Source organism: Ascaphus truei, chromosome 2 (assembly GCF_040206685.1).
Source record: "Ascaphus truei isolate aAscTru1 chromosome 2, aAscTru1.hap1, whole genome shotgun sequence".
In the NCBI taxonomy this organism is placed as follows: domain Eukaryota; kingdom Metazoa; phylum Chordata; class Amphibia; order Anura; family Ascaphidae; genus Ascaphus; species Ascaphus truei.
In genome coordinates, this window is record NC_134484.1 from 62,103,576 (window position 1) to 62,122,394 (window position 18,819).

The 18,819-nt window shown below is 49.1% G+C and overlaps 1 protein-coding gene across 1 annotated transcript in view; it reads right to left on the reverse strand.

Moving 5' to 3' along the window:
* The window catches only part of BAALC (BAALC binder of MAP3K1 and KLF4), a 49,600-nt gene extending 31,032 nt beyond the window's left edge, over positions 1-18,568 (reverse strand). Inside the window, exon 1 of the mRNA XM_075582561.1 lies at positions 17,429-18,568. Within this exon, the coding sequence (XP_075438676.1) occupies positions 17,429-17,621 (193 nt within the window). The 5' untranslated portion in view covers positions 17,622-18,568. The remainder of the gene's footprint in view (positions 1-17,428) is intronic.
* Positions 18,569-18,819: the final 251 nt, after the last annotated feature.

Genomic DNA, 18,819 nt, shown 5'->3' on the forward strand with positions numbered 1-18,819 from the left:
CCCAGCCCTGTTCCCGCGTCCCAGCCCTGTTCCCGCGTCCCAGCCCTGTTCCCGCGTCCCAGCCCTATCCCCAAGTCCCAGCCCTATCCCCAAGTCCCAGCCCTATCCCCAAGTCCCAGCCCTATCCCCAAGTCCAAGCCCTATCCCCAAGTCCCAGCCCTATCCCCGCGTCCCAGCCCTGTTCCCAAGTCCCAGCCCTGTTCCCAAGTCCCAGCCCTGTTCCCAAGTCCCAGCCCTGTTCCCAAGTCCCAGCCCTGTTCCCAAGTCCCAGCCCTATCCCCAAGTCCCAGCCCTATCCCCAAGTCCCAGCCCTGTTCCCAAGTCCCAGCCCTGTTCCCAAGTCCCAGCCCTATCCCCAAGTCCCAGCCCTATCCCCAAGTCCCAGCCCTGTTCCCAAGTCCCAGCCCTATCCCCAAGTCCCAGCCCTTTCCCCAAGTCCCAGCCCTGTTCCCAAGTCCCAGCCCTATCCCCAAGTCCCAGCCCTATCCCCAAGCCCCAGCCCTGTCCCCATGTCCCAGCCCTATCCCCAAGTCCCAGCCCTATCCCCAAGTCCCAGCCCTATCCCCAAGTCCCAGCCCTGTCCCCAAGTCCCAGCCTATCCCCAAGTCCCAGCCCTATCCCCAAGTCCCAGCCCTGTCCCCACATCCCAGCCCTATCCCCAAGTCCCAGCCCTATTCCCAAGTCCCAGCCCTGTCCCCGCATCCCAGCCCTATCCACAAGTCCCAGCCCTATCCCCAAGTCCCAGCCCTATCCCCAAGTCCCAGCCCTATCCCCAAGTCCCAGCCCTATCCCCAAGTCCCAGCCCTGTCCCCAAGTCCCAGCCCTGTCCCCAAGTCCCAGCCCTGTCCCCAAATCCCAGCCCTATCCCCAAGTCCCAGCCCTATCCCCAAGTCCCAGCCCTATCCCCAAGTCCCAGCCCTATCCCCAAGTCCCAGCCCTATCCCCAAGTCCCAGCCCTGTTCCCAAGTCCCAGCCCTATCCCCAAGTCCCAGCCCTATCCCCAAGCCCCAGCCCTGTCCCCAAGTCCCAGCTCTATCCCCAAGTCCCAGCCCTGTCCCCAAGTCCCAGCCCTATCCCCAAGTCCCAGCCCTATCCCCAAGTCCCAGCCCTATCCCCAAGTCCCAGCCCTATCCCCAAGTCCCAGCCCTATCCCCAAGTCCCAGCCCTATCCCCAAGTCCCAGCCCTATCCCCAAGTCCCAGCCCTATCCCCAAGTCCCAGCCCTATCCCCAAGTCCCAGCCCTATCCCCAAGTCCCAGCCCTATCCCCAAGTCCCAGCCCTGTCCCCACATCCCAGCCCTATCCCCAAGTCCCAGCCCTATTCCCAAGTCCCAGCCCTGTCCCTGCATCCCAGCCCTATCCACAAGTCCCAGCCCTATCCCCAAGTCCCAGCCCTATCCCCAAGTCCCAGCCCTATCCCCAAGTCCCAGCCCTGTCCCCAGGTCCCAGCCCTATCCCCAGGTTCCAGCCCTATCCCCAAGTCCCAGCCCTATCCCCAAGTCCCAGCCCTATCCCCAAGTCCCAGCCCTATCCCCAAGTCCCAGCCCTATCCCCAAGTCCCAGCCCTATCCCCAAGTCCCAGCCCTGTCCCCAGGTCCCAGCCCTATCCCCAGGTCCCAGCCCTATCCCCAAGTCCCAGCCCTATCCCCAAGTCCCAGCCCTATCCCCAAGTCCCAGCCCTATTCCCAAGTCCCAGCCCTATTCCCAAGTCCCAGCCCTATCCCCAAGTCCCAGCCCTGTCCCCAAGCCCCAGCCCTGTCCCCAAGTCCCAGCCCTATCCCCAAGTCCCAGCCCTATCCCCAAGTCCCAGCCCTATCCCCAAGTCCCAGCCCTATCCCCAAGTCCCAGCCCTATCCCCAAGTCCCAGCCCTATCCCCAAGTCCCAGCCCTATCCCCAAGTCCCAGCCCTATCCCCAAGTCCCAGCCCTGTTCTTTGCCTTCGCTGTGTTTGCTACAGACTCTTTCATGCCCTTGCCCTGACCTCTGTTTTGTCTGTACCATGTTTTGAGTTGTAGTTTAATTAAAGGTCCTTATACTTTTGGCTAGTCCTGTTCCCGCGTCGCAGCCCTGTTCCCGCGTCCCAGCCCTGTCCCCGTATACCAGCCCTGTCCCCGCGTCCCGGCCCTGTTCCTGCTTCCCAGTCCTGTTCCTTTCTCCCAGCCCTGTTCCCGTCTCCCAGCCCTGTTCCCATCTCCCAGACCTGTTCCCGCATCCCGACCCTGTTCCTGCATCCCAGCCCTATTCCCGCGTCCCAGCCCTGTTCCCGCGTCCCAGCTCTGTTCCCGTGTTCCTGCTACTTCGCTGCCTGCCCTAACCTCTGCGAGTGACCCTGATGATGCCTCTTCGCTGCTTGCTTCTCACCTCTTCCTGTGACCCCGACAACATCACCTGCCCTGAACCCAGCTAGTGACCCCATTCTTGCCTTTGCTCCTCGCCTGCTGTACCGGCCATTGATATTGATCCTGCTCCTGACACCTAGGGGTTGTGACAGAAAACAGAGGTCACTCCTGGATCTCGCCTGAACAGACTCAGCAGGCCGCTTGCATCGACATGAGGAAAAACCCCTTCCTTTTATTTGTGGGGAACAATAACTACTTGTTTGTATTTGCAAATCCTATTATGGATTTTAAAGTTTTTTGCTTCAATTCTTCTGCAGGGCTTGTTATGACTCTTGCTGATTTCATCCCTGAGAAAGGCCCTTTCCGTTTCGTGGGAAACGCAAGCTGAAATGGCTTTTTCGGTCCCAAGAAGCAAACCTTCCACGGCACCCATTTTAAGGATAGTTACACTTTTTTTTCTCGAAAACCCCTATGGTTTATTATAATATAAAGTTGTTGCTTCAATCCCTGAATCCCCTGCAGTGCCTGATATAACCCCTGCTGGTTCTAAGACTCCCTCCTCAGAGACAAGCTTACCCTTCCCTGACTTCTTTGCATTACCTGATATAACCACTGCAGATTTTCAGACATCCACTTCAAAAACAAACTTGCCTTTCCTTGACTCCTTTGCAGTGCTTAGTGTAACCGCGGCTGGTTCTAGAGACTCCACTTCAGAGACAAGCATATATGTCCCTGATTACTCTGCAGTGCCTGGTGCGATCACTGCTGACTCACAAGTTCCCATTTCAAAGACGAGCGTGCATCCCATTGTTTTTCCTGTACTATGTGATTCCCTCGCAATGTATGATATACCTATTACTGATGCTAAAGCCTCAGCTTTGAAAGCAAGTTCCTCTTTCTCTGGCAGTTTCAGATTTCCCATTACGCCCGTTAGGCCCCGGCCTAAGGTGGCAAAATTTGGGGGCGGCAAAAATGTCCGCCCCCATTAGCATTTGCCACGCTCTTATCGGACCTAATGGGAAGGAGTCACTTACCGGTGTCGGCTGTCATTGTTCTGCCGGCCTGCTTCTCCTTTAAAAATCGAGTCACAAATGACGTCACATGGCGTCTTGTTGCCACGGCAACCGTGACGTCGCGTTGCCGTCACTTTGGTGACGTCCACGGTGTCATTTGATGCTGGATCCTGAAGGAGAAGCAAGGCGGCAGAAAGGAGGCGGCAGATACAGGGATGTGCCTAAGGGCGGCGGATTTGGAAATTCACCACTGTTCTCTGGTTTCCTTGCTGTGCTTGATATCTCCATTGCTAATTTCAAGGTTTCTGCTTTTAAGACACATTCACATTTCCCGGGTTTTCCTGGGGTGTTTGGTTTCCCTTTTTCTGGTCCTACAGCTCCCACTTTAAAAACAAATTTGTCTCTCACTGACTTCTATGCAGAGCCTGAGGTACCCATTTCTGATTCTATGCGTGTTGGGAGCGGGGAACATGCAGAAGTTTGTGAGCACGGTACTGCTGATGTTTCATAGCTTCCCAAGGTAAAGAGGAAGAAAAATAACATGAAAGGAGGTTCTCAGCTTACCGTGAAAGTTGCAGAAAGAATTAAAGATGACCCTGTACCACCTGGAAAGCATGTGTTAGAAAACAGCTGAGATATGCTGCAGCCTAGAGCGACTAGCAAAATCGTCCTGGGAGTGGCAGTAGAGGAGGAGGCTGGGCAAAAGAAAGATGACGTCTTGAACCCAGCTAAAGATGCCTTAGCTCATGCACTTCAATGTGCATGGGATGAGATTGATTGCCTCTGGGGACGATTGGATAAAGACCAAGAAGCCAAGGCTGAGCTACAGGGTGTCTGTCCGCAGCGATTACTGTGTATTTTGGAGCAGGAAAGGCATCAGTTAGAGACTCACATGGATGACATGTCGAATAAACTGTGGAAGACATACACTGATGCTGCCAAGAATCAGAGCCTCATTGATCCCGTGTAAGGGTTCTAGTCCAGGGTCTTGCTGGAACCTGCCCCATGGTCTGTGTTGGCCATCTTTGTTCCTGGAAAATCCCTCCCTGGACTTTGTGATTGGCTGCACCTGTTCCTGGACTTAAATTGCAGCCTGCCTTGTTGCTGACTGATGTGCAGCTCTGCACCTATTGGCTCTCCTTGCTATTTAGGGTCAGCCCCTTCCACCAGGAAAGGACTGAGCATAATCTTGTGTACTTGTGCTTTCCATAAGCCCCTTGCCTTGCTGTAGCATTCTCTGTTCTGATGCCTTCCCTGTGCTGAAGCCTTCCCTATTCCTTTGGCTTCCTTGGTGCCGACCCCAGCCTGTGACCCTGTCGCGGGAGACCAGGTATTTACACCTTTTTAACCAGGATCAAAACATTGAGCAAAACAAGGAGGTAAAACAAATTGTCATTTATTTTGTTGAAACAGACGTACACACAGTGGATTACAATATACAAGAGAAAAGACACACTTACTGAGCGAAAAAACTAGACTTTCCTAGCTTCTACAGTCCATACGCCATTCCTGTGAAGCAATACTGGCTTCATGAGTCTCCAAGTCCTTCTCTGTGATGATTGGATCCCGGTTCCGCCCCCGTAAAGCATCCTGTGATGAGACAGGTGACGCGCGTTGCGCTACCAGGCTGGGGGATACCGCACGCACCGTGATTAGGCCACGCCCAGTGACGCGTCCCGTGACAAGACGGGTGACGCGTGTCATGCTACCAGGCTGGTGGATAACGCACGCACTGCGCTCAGGCTCTGCCCCGTGATGTCATGGGTGATGCGCATCGCACACGATTTACACGCAGGCGCCACATGTCCCTCCGAAGTCTTGCTCTCAGCAATTATGCTACACCTGCTCTTCTCCTCGCTCCCTCCTATCGGTGGACTGAATACATCTGGGGGTTGGTTCCCATTCATTACCTTGCAGCCTTGTGCTAACCTTCTATTGGATACCTGCCCTATTTATGCTCACCAAATCCTCCTCCAATTTGGCTGAGAATAAACCTCTGTTTATGTGACGAAGTGCTTGCCCCAAACGCACCCTGTTACCTTGCCTGTACTTATCTTGTTTATCTTGTTCCTGTTTTGACCTCGGCTTGTATCTGGATCTCCGCATTCTCTGACCCCTGACTTCAGGTGCAATTGGACTTCTACATTCTCTACTCCTGGACCCTGCTACGCACTACGACCATCCGACTTCTCCAACCCCAGACCACGGCAAGTATCACAACCATTCTAACCTCTCCTACCCTGACCCAGCTACACAACTACAACTCTGCAATACGGACACAGTTACGCGGTTGTAGGTTGGTGTATTTTGACATCCCCACCTCAGCCTCGCGGTCCCATCCTGTTTGTGTTGAGCACCCGTAACATCCTCAAGCAGTGTCTTTGAATGACCATCCATAGGTAGTCCATAGCTCTCACACCGGGCAACAATTCTGGTTCAGTTCCATGACCATGACCGGTACTGACCTGACCGTCTGTCCATGTTCACCTGGTGGCACTAAACTAAGTGACAATGGAGAACCTGTGCTTTCCTTGCATTGTAAAACTTGTTTACGTTACTGCTTATTTTGGGAGCTTGCAATCTTCAAGTTTCCCTCTGTTAGAAGACCCCGCAGGATTTTAAAACATAGGCTCAATGATCCCACCGCTGCCACCAGTAAATAAGCCTGTCACGGGAGACCAGGTATTCACACCTTTTTAACCGGGATCATAACATTGCGCAAAACAAGGAGGTAAAACAAATTGTCATTTATTTCATTTGAAACAGACGTACACACAGTGATTTACAACATACAAGCGAAAAGACACACTTACTGGGGGCCTGGACAAAAAAACTAGACTGTCCTAGCTTCTACAGTCCATAAAACAAAGTTTGTAGTTGACTGGGATTTAGCCGTGATGTCATGGAACCCAAATCGGCATGGAGTTCCACACGCCACTGCTGTACAAGCCTTGAAATAACTTTACCGCAAGTAAGTCCCAAAGTCTTGGAACTCAAATCAGCTTCAATCCACAGCCGTGACCACTACGTTTAATTTTTAGAACTTGGCCGCAAAAGTCGGGACTTAGAAAATTTCTCGACCTGAAATTTCTGAAGCCGGCTCGCTGCTATTTCTCTTGGAACATCTTTTGGCGGATTCAAATTTGCCGCTGCTCTCTAGGCGCTCAAAGTCTTAGAGAATCTCAACACCAGATTGGCTGCTGACTTTCTTATAGTATTTCAGTTCCATTCATGAAATACTCCAGCCAGTCCGAGCATGGGAGAATTCCTACCAGCCAATCAGACTTGCCAGTCTCCTGAAGCCGGGCAAGAATGGATTTGGAATCTGACAGGGGCATGCACCAGCTTAGCACCTCTGCCACTTGTCAGTCAGAAGCCACCCATGGAGTTAGGCATCTCAAGGTCTGGGCTGGGCAAATGGTAGTCCGATGACTTCCATTCAGCCATGGGCGAGGGTACTTGAGGCTAACTCCTCCGCCCAAATGGCTTTCACACCGTGGCAATCTCTGTGGCTATCAACTCCGGGACCCGAGCAGACTTGGTGGCACCAACTTGGTAGCCAACTGGTCTCTTGGAACCCCGGACTTGGATATCTCCAGCTCATATACAGTGCATAAGCATTAACAATTATTCACAATGTTAAAATAAAAATATTTCACAAATTCTTCGAAGTCCCTCGTTTACTAGGTTAAACTGAAAAGATGCACACATTCAGTTTCAGCACTCACAGACCTTCCTATAACAAAATGTTTTAAAATTTGCACGAAACAACGCTTAGGTTCAATTTCAGAGCTACTTTCTAAATACATGGGAAATTTGGACTTAGACATGAAATTAGCCTTGCAACCTTATCAATGGTTGAAGCACCCCAGAACCTCTATACCTGGTTCTGGTGATCGGGGCATATACTGGGGGACTCCAACTAACTTAGGGACCCCGACTGTACCTGGGATACACATATCCTTATGCCCCCATTTACATTTTTGGTCTGTGCTGAAGCAGGGAGCCTGGCGGTGAGTCGCGTAACAGTTTTCAAGGGAGTATTTTGACCGGAGTGCTGTGCCTATATGTCCCTGGGAATCTGACCTGATTCTCGGATACATGTTTGGGGTGGCCAGCAACTCTGGACCCCTTCTACCTAGACACAATCTGACAACACTTTTACCGCAAAATCCCCCTTGAAACTCATAGCCTCTGAATCTCCACTGGTTAGCACTCCTGGAAAGGTAACACACACACAAATCCTTTATTGCAATACAATAACATACATTGCATGTAAAATAAATGGGTCCAAGAGCTGACACTCCAAACTACCCAATATGGCTCAGAGGTAACCAGCCGGGCATAATACCTTTGTTGATGGCCTGGTTACCCCCTCACCATCAGAGACCCCGACCATCACTCCTTTGCTGCCTGCCTGGATCACGACTACGCTGCTCTCCCCGGACCCAGCTACCAAACCTGTGTTCCGAACGCAGCGTCGCGGCTCCAGGTCGGTGGTCCAATATCCCCACCTCGGCCCTGCGGTTCCATCCTGTTTGTGGCGAGCACCCGTTACAGTATGCTCAGCCCCGCAAACATGGACCCCGCTGAGGTGGGTTGAGTCCTGACCCCGCATGCAGGCCTGTTCCATAAACAGGACCTATACCTGGAAAGGAACGCATAATGGATGGATCACCTCCAGACCCTCTTTCAGTCTGCATTGAACCAGCGTTCACCAGCATTCCCTGCCCCCACCGTCTCTAGAATTCTGCGGTCAAGTCTGTGCTTCATGTCCCGCTCCTAAACCCCTTGGGGTACCCCTTTCATTTTCTTGGGGGCCTAAAGCTAACGTTGCATTCCAGGCGCCAAAGGATGAATTCTTCACAGCTCCACATTTCTAAGTCACGTTTCTCTTTGATTCTCCTGCAATGTCTGAGGTCCCTTTGACTGATTCTAAGGTTCCTGCTTTAAAGACAGCGCCACCTTTCACGGATGTTCCCACTTCAGAGACAAGCGTATCTTTCTCTGATCCCTCTGCAGTACCTAGTATAAGCACTGCGGATTCTCAGACAACCACTTCAGAGACAAGCATATCTTTCACTGATTCCTCTGCAGTGCCTGATATAACCATGAATTACTCTGGGACTCCCACTCCAAAGACAAGTTTGTGTTTCGCTGATTGTTCCACAGTGTTTGAGGTACCCATTACTGACTCAAACACTGATTTTCCTGCAGTACCTGATATCCTTACTGATTCAAAGGCTCCCACTTTCAAGACTGATTTACTGCTCATTGATTCCTGTACAGTGCCTGTTGTGCCCTTTCCTGATTTCATGGCACCCCTCTTAGATTTCCCTGCAGCGCCTGATGTACCTTATTTCCTGTGCTCCCGCTGTTGGGATGGGCGTTCTTCTTTCTGATTACCCTTCGGTGTCTGGTGTTTCCTCTGCGGATTCTGTGGCCCCCACTGCAGAGACAAGTTTCCTGCACATTGATTTTCTTGTGGAGCCTGGTGTGTCTGCGGTGGATTCTCAGGCTCCCACGTTCAGGACGGGTTTGCTGCTCGTGGATTCCCTGGCATCTGAATTGATGCTTTCCAATGCCCACCTGCCCAGGGGTGCTGGCCTCCTGCTGATGGCCAGTCCTATGGCAGAGAACTACTTCATCACCGCAACTGTCACTGATAAGTTGCTATGTGTGACTGGACTGGACTTTGATGAGAGGATTGTATCTGTGCCTTTCATTGGGTCCCTGCAGTCTCTGCCCATACTGTCCTCTGACCGGATTCAACCTGTAGCAGAAAATTCTCATGAACTTTTACATGCTAATCTGAGTAATATATATACTCCACCAGAACATTTTCCTTCTGATTCCGATCAACCATCTATGCTGCTTACTACGTACTCTGGGACTATTTAAAGAGTCATTTGCATCCTTCTGCGGCCTTCTGACATGCTTATACAGCCTGTGTCTGAGTCCCCAGTTTTGCTACTTCTCTGCCTATCTAAGTATTCTGACTCTCATCATCAGGGCCGCCAACAGGGGGGGACAAAGGATACTGGCGTCCTGGGCCCCATGAGTCAGTGGGGCCCGGCCGCCCTGCTCGACATGTCCTGCCTCTGCCTGTGGGCCCGCTCCCCGCTCCCCACGTGGGACGGAGGGGGAAGCGCCAAGACAGGCCCCGCGTGCGCAACCAGCCCCCCCCCCTCCCCGCTCCAAACGTGGGACGGAGAGGGAAGCGCCAAGACAGGCCCCGCTGCGCAACCAGCCCCCCCCCCCCTCCCCGCTCCAAACGTGGGACGGAGTGGGAATCGCCAAGACAGGCCCCGTGCGCGCAACCCAGCCTCCCCGCTGCCCACGTGGGATGGAGTGGGAATCGCCGCGCACGCACACAACCCCCGCGCACACAGCCCAGCCCCCCCCCCGCTCCCAACTAGAAACGGAGGGGAAAGCGCCAACTGAGCTTCCCCCTCGCGCGCCTCCTGCCCTAGCCCTCCTCGCCCCACCAGCGTCCACCTCCCGTGCCCCCCTATCCCGAGCCCCCCTCCCGCCCCTGGCTCTGGATGTCTCTGAGAGAGGTTCATCATTTTAGCACAGGATGGAGTCTATTGGGAGGAGGTTCGCAATCTCGACACAGAAGGATGGAATGGAAAGATACCTATGAAAGGGTCGGGAGTGATTTAGAGACTGTAAAGAGTGAGTACAAGAATTTGCAAGGAGTAAATTCAGCTTTGACTGACTAGGTCAGTGAAGGAAATAAGAAACTCCATGAAAAGGAAAACGTTAGAAAATCTATTGGAACAAAAAAAGTAGTCAAGGATACAATTAGCACTGGAAGAAGCAAAGTGAACTTTGGAACAAGAAAGGGCAATCCCTACTGTATGTTTCCGGTTAGAACTTTCTAAAATCAGAGCAGACTCTGAAAGAAAGAAGAGACGCATCCTAACACTTCACATATACTACAGAGCTCTTATCGAAGGAAGGATGGAGAAAGTTATCTGTGCAAACGCTCGGCAACTGTCATCGTACAGGCTGCCTACAGAGGGATGAAAGCTTGTCAGCTTTATCGCCAGAATAAAGCAGTCTGCATTCTTCAGTCAATTTGTAGAATGCAACTACAAAGGAGCAAGTGTGAACATTTGAAGCAATGTGTGATTGTACGCCTGTCAAATGACAGAAAGTTTCAGCAACAAAGACGCTACAGGAGTATGAAGAAAGCTGCTTGTGTGATTCTGCATCAAAACAAAGGATGCTGTTCGTTCCTATAGGCGCATTCGCAATGCTGTCTCAGTGCTACAGTCTGCTTTCATCTCATCGCACGATGAGAAGGGCATCACTGATTATTCAGCAGTCTGCATAAATGAATGCATTGAGAGAGAGAGATGCCACAGGGTACAGTCAGAGGTGATGAGAGCTCCACCAAGGTTGAGTTGCTGGCGATCAATGATGCTGATCCAGACGCAGATTGCTATTCCAGTGACAGCGAGGAGGAAATGGCACAATGCATGGGAGACTTCATTGTCAAACAAGCAGAAGAGAAGTTTGAGTGAGACGTTCTCTGCAGGGTTAAAGAGGCTAATTCACTCACTGATTCCTTTTCGAGCCTGATGTACTCATTTCTGATCCTAAAATTCCCATTTCAAGGACAAGTTTTCCGCTCACGGATCCCCGGAAATCTGTGTTGATGCATCCTGACACTCAACTGCCCCAAGGTCAATCCAATGGTTGTGAATTATCTTTTCACTGAACCTGTCACTAATAAATGGCTCAGTGTAATTTGACTACACCTTGATAAGAGGATAGTGTCTGAGCCCTCCATTGGACTCCCTCAGTCACTGTATGTTCTGTCTTTTGGCCAGACTCCATCTTTGGCAGAGCATCCTCATGAACTTCTTCGTGCTGATCTAAGTAGTGGAGTTGCTCCACTGGAACTTTCGTCTTTATGCTTCTGACCAATTCTCTGTGTTTTCTGCATCATGCTCTGGAGAAAGGTGCATCCTTTCAGCCTTCCAATGGGCTTATACAGCCTGTGCATGGGTCCCCAGCCCTGATGCCACTCTGCATGTCCAAGTATTCAGATCCTCATCATTAACTGGTACCCATGTATTTACAGTCGGCTGAGCAGCAAGTCTTGGCTCCAGAGTTAACAACACGTGTGACGTCATCTGAGTCCTTATATGATGCTATCAAATAAAAATGTTCATGGGACGCTACTTTGGAACTACTGAACTCGTTCCTTTTGCCTGTGTTACTAAAACAACAGAGGTGGCCCACTTTCACTTGGCCCTCCATTGAGGACACCCTGATAAGCCTGGAGGATCGTACGGAGAACACTCTTGAGAGGGGGGAGTAATGTCAGGAACCTTCCTAACATATCTAATAGCCCTCACTCCTAGTCTCAGTTCCCTTGCATGTCCACAGGGTGTGCTCCTCCTGTCTTCACTGGGATCCCCCTCTGCTGTTTCCTCTTGTTTCTATTAGTATCCCGTCTGCACCTGTCTTCTGTCTGATTCTCTGTCTTTATAAGTGTAGCATGCCTGGTTTTTGGCTACCAGTCTGCTCTCCTCCTGCAGTAAGCCCTAGTAAAAGCAGGCTTGCCAGGAATAGTCATGGGTTTTCCCCACTCCTCTGCAGCCTCAGTGAGTCACAGAGAGGGCGGTGCAACCAGGCCTTGTGTCCTATCGGGGGCACAGGGGTGCTTCCTGCTTTATCTGTACTTAAGGAGCTGCACTAGCAAATTTAGTGAGTTGCCTCTACCTCTGAGAGAGGCTAGTCTACCCAGACCAGTTGTGCAGGGCTCTGCCAATCTGACGCCCTCTTTTAGGTGAGCGGCGGGAGACTGTTCCCCTTACTCTACCAAGGAGTAAGGGAAGAGCTAGGACTGCTCCTGGTGGCCTTTGGCTGGGAGTGAATGTCCAGGGACATCCTGAGGGTGAAGGCCCTAAGCTCAAGTATCCAGTTTTTGCTGTGTATGCTATGCAGTGTACAGTGAGAATAAAGTGTTCCAGTTGTTCATTATACCTCCTTGCCTGAGACTGAAATCTATCAGGGGCGGGGGGGGGGGTGGGGGGAGTAAAGAGTTCTCAGCAGGGATTTCACCCCTCATCCCTGGGTTCTGCAAGAGATGGAGGCGCCGTCACCATGAGTATGAATCAGTTATAACCCAGAAGCCTGTTCTGACATCCCCTAACATCATGCGGGAGACTCAGATCTACTGTACGCCAGCAGGTATGCACCCCACTCCATGTAGCAGCAACATCTCCCAGAGGGGGGGGGAAACATGGGCTACATAAGTTTCCTGTTCTGCCTTTGTTTTGTATGATACAGGCTCTTTCATACCCATGCCATGTTCTCTGCTTGACCTCTGTTTGGCCTGTACCATGTTTTGAGTTGTAGTTGAATAAAAGGTCCTTGCCTATAATTTTGGCTTGTCATCTTCCTGTGTCCCAGTCCTGTTCCTGCTATTTCGCTGTGAGTCCTCCCGAGGATGCTACTTTGCTGCCTGCCTCTGACCTCTGCCTGTGACCCAACAACACTACTTCGCCGCCTGCCCTTAACCCAGCTAGTGACCACGTTCTGGCCTTCGCTCCTTCTGTATCGGCAACTGAGATCCATCCTGCACCTGACACCTAGGGTTTCTGACATAGCATGATTTTACTGTACAGAGTATCAGACGGTATTTCCCCTGAGGTAAACACCTATCCTCAAAGGCCATAAGAGAGAGATACCTGAGCGATGCCACCTGAGAGACCTGGGAAAGTAAATGCTTTGAATTATCATATTTCACAGTTATTTCAGGTGTGTACACAGGCATCTCAGTTAGAAAATGTAAATTAGAAACTGATCATGAAAGAAAGCCGTTGCTTGAAATGCAGCTTCACAAAGGTTTCTGGGTGGAAACACACAGATTCAATAGATAACAACATGAAAGATCATGTGGACAAAGGAGTGGCTCAGTGAGTGTAGGCTCTGATTTTGATAACATCACACACGCATGGAGCTTGAAGCAGGGGAGCCAGGTTCAAATACCGGTGTCGGCTCCTTGTGACCTTGGGCAAGTCACTTTACCTCCCTGTGCCTCAGGAAGCAAAAAAAAAAAAATAACGATTGTAAACTCTATAGAGCAGGGACCTGTGCCTGCAGAAAGAATTCTATGTATAGCACTGTGTACACTGTCAGCACCCCTTACCACCAAACCCAGCCACCTTGCTGTTACCTGGGAGTTGATGGGCAGCAGCACGAACTTGTCCTCACCCGTCGGGGGTGGTGGGGGAAAGAAGTGGCTGGATAAGCAGAGCAGAGGTACAGAGGGAGCGCAACAACATCGCGGAAGACCCAGGACACCACGTGACTATCACATTTAATGTAGTGTTTCTTTTTTCCAAAAAAATGTTTATGAAATCAACGATGCATCTTAGAATCGATGGCGTCTTAGAATCGAGGAAATACGGAATACAAGAATAACATGGTATGTTCCATAGTACCTGTTTCTCCTCACATAGTGTATCACATAGTAAGTCCTGTTAACTTCCTGGCATTAGCAGGCTAATCTGTGGGCCAGTGACCCCCTTCTGCTTCCCTTGAAAGTGAAGGAAGGTAGGTGGTGACTCATGGCCTGTGTACAGCCCCCTTATAGGTGGGTACAGTCCATGAGCCTGCCCCTTCCAGAGTTTTATGGGGAGTAGCTAAAAGTTAGTAGGTCTTTCCCTCTGATCTTCAGGGAGTGAGGACGGAGCTGTCAGTCTTCTCCATTGCGGGGAAAGCATGCTCACTCTAGGCCGGCTGGCATAGAGACCACTAAGATTGAGCCCCTACTACCGTGCATGCACCATCCAGAGTTCCTGGGACTTTTGGAGAACATGATATGCTGCAATGAAGAGCTGCTGCAGAAAGCACCACAATAAATACAGTTCAACTATACCTCTGCCTCTGGTGTCAGTTCCTGGGCAAGAGGGGTATAGGAGTGCAGTGATGGGGGCTGACACCCACACCCCGTGGGTTCCATCACCGCTGGAGGCGCTGAGACCAACCAAGAAGAAGAACCCAGAGATCTGTTCAAGCCTATCCTGTTCCGTCCCATTACCAACTAGCAGACCACTCAGTACTCCTGCAGCCTACAGGTATAGCACCACACACACCTGGTAATACTCCTATCCCCCAGCACTGGTCCCTAAGTGAGATTGGAAACCGTGTTACATAAGGTTTGACCCATCATAGCGATTATTAAAGATGCAAATCCTCTCTGCAATAAAAACTAGTAATACAGTATTCCCCTTACTTTTTGAAAGGTCCCCCCTGCAGGTCCTTCTATATGCCATTTGCTCTAGTTTTGCGGTAACACGTTTATAAATAAGCTTTAATACATTAAATATGAAGATTTGACTGCTCCACATGCTGGGGATTTAAAATGAAATGGAAATTCTGATACACCCACACAGCAGTGAGCAGTGTTTATATTCAGTCCTGTGTGCAGTTTGTCATTCCAATGACTAATGTGTGAGATGGCTTTACCCACAAAGGGCATGGCAATAATAGGCATTGTTCTGAGTTATACCAGCTATGCGAACATAAACCAGCTACTGAAAATAGAAATTGAAATCCCAATAGAAAAGGGAAGAATATTTTAGAGGGGAAGCCGTATTCGGGGTCTATGCTGTTCTCTGATTTGTGCAGCTACAAACCTATTGAGTGTGAAAGGCATAGTTTAGCGTAGTACAGATACAGTGGTGGCAAAATGGTCCTAGAACCCTAAAGACGAAAAATACATTTCCAATAAATAGTTCAACTTAAAATAAAGAGATGTGGTGGTTTTGCCATCCCTATCATTTTACAATCGCTACATATGGAATTTCTTGTTGATCCTTAAAAAAGGTGCACTTAATTCATTTCCCCACCAACCCAGGGGTGCTCAACTCCAGTTGTCAAGCCAGCCACCCACCTCCCCCCCTCCCCCCCCCCCCCCACCAACAGATCGGGTTTTCAGGATTTCCCTGGTGGCTCAATCAATCCCTCCTGCTTCAGCACAGATCTTTGACTGAGCCTCTGTTTGAGCCACCTGCACTGCACCCGTGTTCTAACCCCTTCAGTGTCAGAAAGACCAACAATGAATTGGTGTTCTTAGATGCAACTTATTAAAGATGAAAATAAAAAAAGCAGTGGGAAACTAAAAGTGCTTGGCAATGTGGAGCTGCAGGCAAATACACGGCTAATATCTCTACCACCTTAGGTGCAGAGCAATTATCAGAACACACTGATCAAATGTTGCTATTTATTACCAAATGGGCTTCCCATTCATTTTATGAATAGAATAAAGCGAAGGGGTTAACAAAAACCATTTATATACTCTTACGGTGTATGCTGAGGGCAAAGGGCGAGAAAAGTAGATTGCATCAAAACATGGTGGTTTGCTGATAGTGAGAGAAATAAGCATGACTCCTCTGAAGGAAAAAACAGTGAAAGAAAATACAGGCATATCTCTCTAAATCATACATCTCGAAATAGCCTAACGCCTATACACCCGACACAGGGCCTGCAATGCGCCGATTGACAAAAACGGGTTAATAGATAATGTAAAAGTCTCAAGTCATAATCAAGTTTAAATCAGGGGATCAGATGTTGCACTTCCTTACCAAAGGATCCTGCAAATTGTACTAGAAATGCCATGAAACGCCCCAGAACATACTTGAAAACGAGAGGTACTGTAACTCTCAATGTATTCTTCCTGGTAAAACATTTCATCAATAAATACAAATAGTAGTGGTGCTGGGCTTCTTCCCATTTATTTAAATACAATGAAAACAAATATATAATAGTTCCAAATGTATATAAAAAATGACGTAAAAATTAAGGCTTGTGAGCAAAAACAAGTGGTTCTGTTATTGCACTAGTATACCACTGCTTGCAATGATGAAAATACATGTAAAAAGAACTTCAGCGCTTGCAATGAATCACAGACCTGCCTATCTTTGTCAAAATAAAAAAGCTGGAAGTAGTGATAACTGACTTATTGTTTTACAGCAAGGCTCTTGCAGGCCAAACACAGCCAGCAAAGGGCTTTAATTACCCAGTTGGACTGTCTGCTTCTGCTCATTTTTAATGCACAAGCAGCTCAGTACAATTTTGTGCACACTGAAACTCACTTGCAAGGTAATGTACATATATATGTTACATATGTTAAATAATATTATACTTCAACACTTTGTAACAATTGGATTTTTTTTTTAATTCTAAATGACATTACCATGCTCCTGTGACCCCTCTTCTCCAAATTCATTTTCTGATCCAGCCTTTTGTGGAAACTGGTAGAAAAGCTCTGTTTTAACATGTATGCAAACAGGCTTACTTAAGCGCAGAATTGAAGTCATCATTCACTTTTTTTCTCTCCATTTATTATCTATTCTAAGAATTCGAGACACCATAGGGCCAGAGTTACAAAAAGAGGACTGGGCTAAAATTGGAGTCACCCACGAAGAAGTATAATGTAAAATAAATGATCTAGGATGGGATTTACGCACAAAGGACTGGACTAGTAATCATAATATGTACAGTATTAATGACGTGGAATGGGACGTCTGTCCATGGCCGATTGCCTATCTAGCTATGGTTTTTTAGCTGTACACAAAAATTGCCTCCTCTTAATACACATCAATTAAAGATTAAGTAGTGTCTCACGTTTGTGTCAGTTTCCCTGACGTGACTGGCTTTCTTGCAAGCCCAGTTAAAAGTTGACATGGAGTAAAGTTGGCACAGATAATATTTTTGGAGCATTCTATACCATCCATCTGTGCTTCCAGGACTCCAATACGTTACATAGACAATGAATGCGAATTAAACGCTGGGGAAATATCCCATGGTGACATGAAATACAGTAGGTTTGTCGAAACTGATAATAAAAAGGTTTTACAGTAAAGTTCTTGCTGACCTCAATTACACCCTGAAATAAAGACTACTTCTGTACCTGAATATATTAGTACTGGATTTAAAGCAAGAAGACCTAGACTCTAAAGCTGTCATGGAGTTAGGTTACCAACAGTCTGCATCAGTATGTGTGTGCTGACTGTGTTCATGAGAATGATGTGATTGTGAGTTGTCTCACCAGGGTGAATGGATCCTCGTTTGTCTCTTATTCCAGCCTCTGTTGGGCTGTGATCTTCCTGGCAGGGGTGTCCCATCCCTGCTTGGGGAACCTCAGTGTCAGTGCTGGTAAGCCAAGTGGACTCAGTCTCTCTTGTCCAGCTCTCATAATAACGTGGCTCAATGGCATCAGCTCTGCTTCCTCCACATCCCATGGTCCCCTCCGTGCCAGGAACACAGCAGCAGCTGCAATCTCAGGATCAACCCACAGAAAGGGCTGATTTAGTATGAAAAGCAGGAGGGATCAAGATGTGGGTCTGTGCCCATCAACGTGCAGCACAATCTCCAGGTATTGCAAGAAGAAAAATAATACACTGAGCCCTTAAGGATCTGTACACTGCATGTGCAGTGAATAGCAAACCCCTTTCTGACAATCAGATATCTGTCCACATCTTGAGATCAGCAGCCAGACCATGAGATCCCAAGAGTATAAGGCACATGTGGCCAGGCGCCTGTGTGCAGAAAACAATAGGATGTAAGCTTTGCAAAAGAAGCAGGAGATTAGGGACTGGTTTACTGCTCGTCTGCTGCCCGGGCTTTTCTTTGTAAAAAGGTCTACCACGAACCTAGATAGTGCATGATCATGCTTTCTGTCTGCTCATTCCTTCTGTTGGCTTCTCCTCATCTCTTCCAGTTTTCTCTCCTCTTTCCCTTTTATTGTGCTATTCCTAACCCCCTCCCTCCCTCTAGCACACAACGTTCTGGTTTTCCTTCTCTCTCCTCTTATTATATTCTTGCCCTCTTGTACATGTCTCCCCTTCTCTTCTCTCTAAGGTCTCAATGAACATGAGCCTGCTCTATCCACTTGATATCTGTGGGTGAGGTGGATGCTCTCACACACACCGGTGACGTCTGTTGCCTGGCTCTATGCGCCCAGAGAGATGTGAGATTCTTGCTGCTGTAGATTGGCTTGTGCGGCTGCTTGCTGCTGCTTCTGGTGATGATGATGATGCAGCTCTGTGTTCTGGTGTCACTGGCTCTCTCAGCCCGAGAAATAGCGTGAGGAAGGTGGAGTTTCAGAGATTGTAGCTTGCCCTTAAATCATCACTGGCGTTGGTCCTGTGTGGACACTTTGCAATGTGACATCAGTAGAAACGCATTACTGATGCTGCACGTTTGTTGAAGCAGAAGGAATAAAATGGACAGATGCTATAGTGCAGGGGTTTTCAGCCTCCTTTTGGTTGGGGAACCCCAGAATTGTATTTTGACATTTTCGTTCTGAATCCCAATATTGCCACATCATCACGTTTAGTGACATCATCCAGCAAGAAGAGAACTGACTAAGATCCCCCCATTCTACTTGCCACCGTTTTGGAGATGCATTTTATATTTTGGGGGAAAATGTGAGTTCCC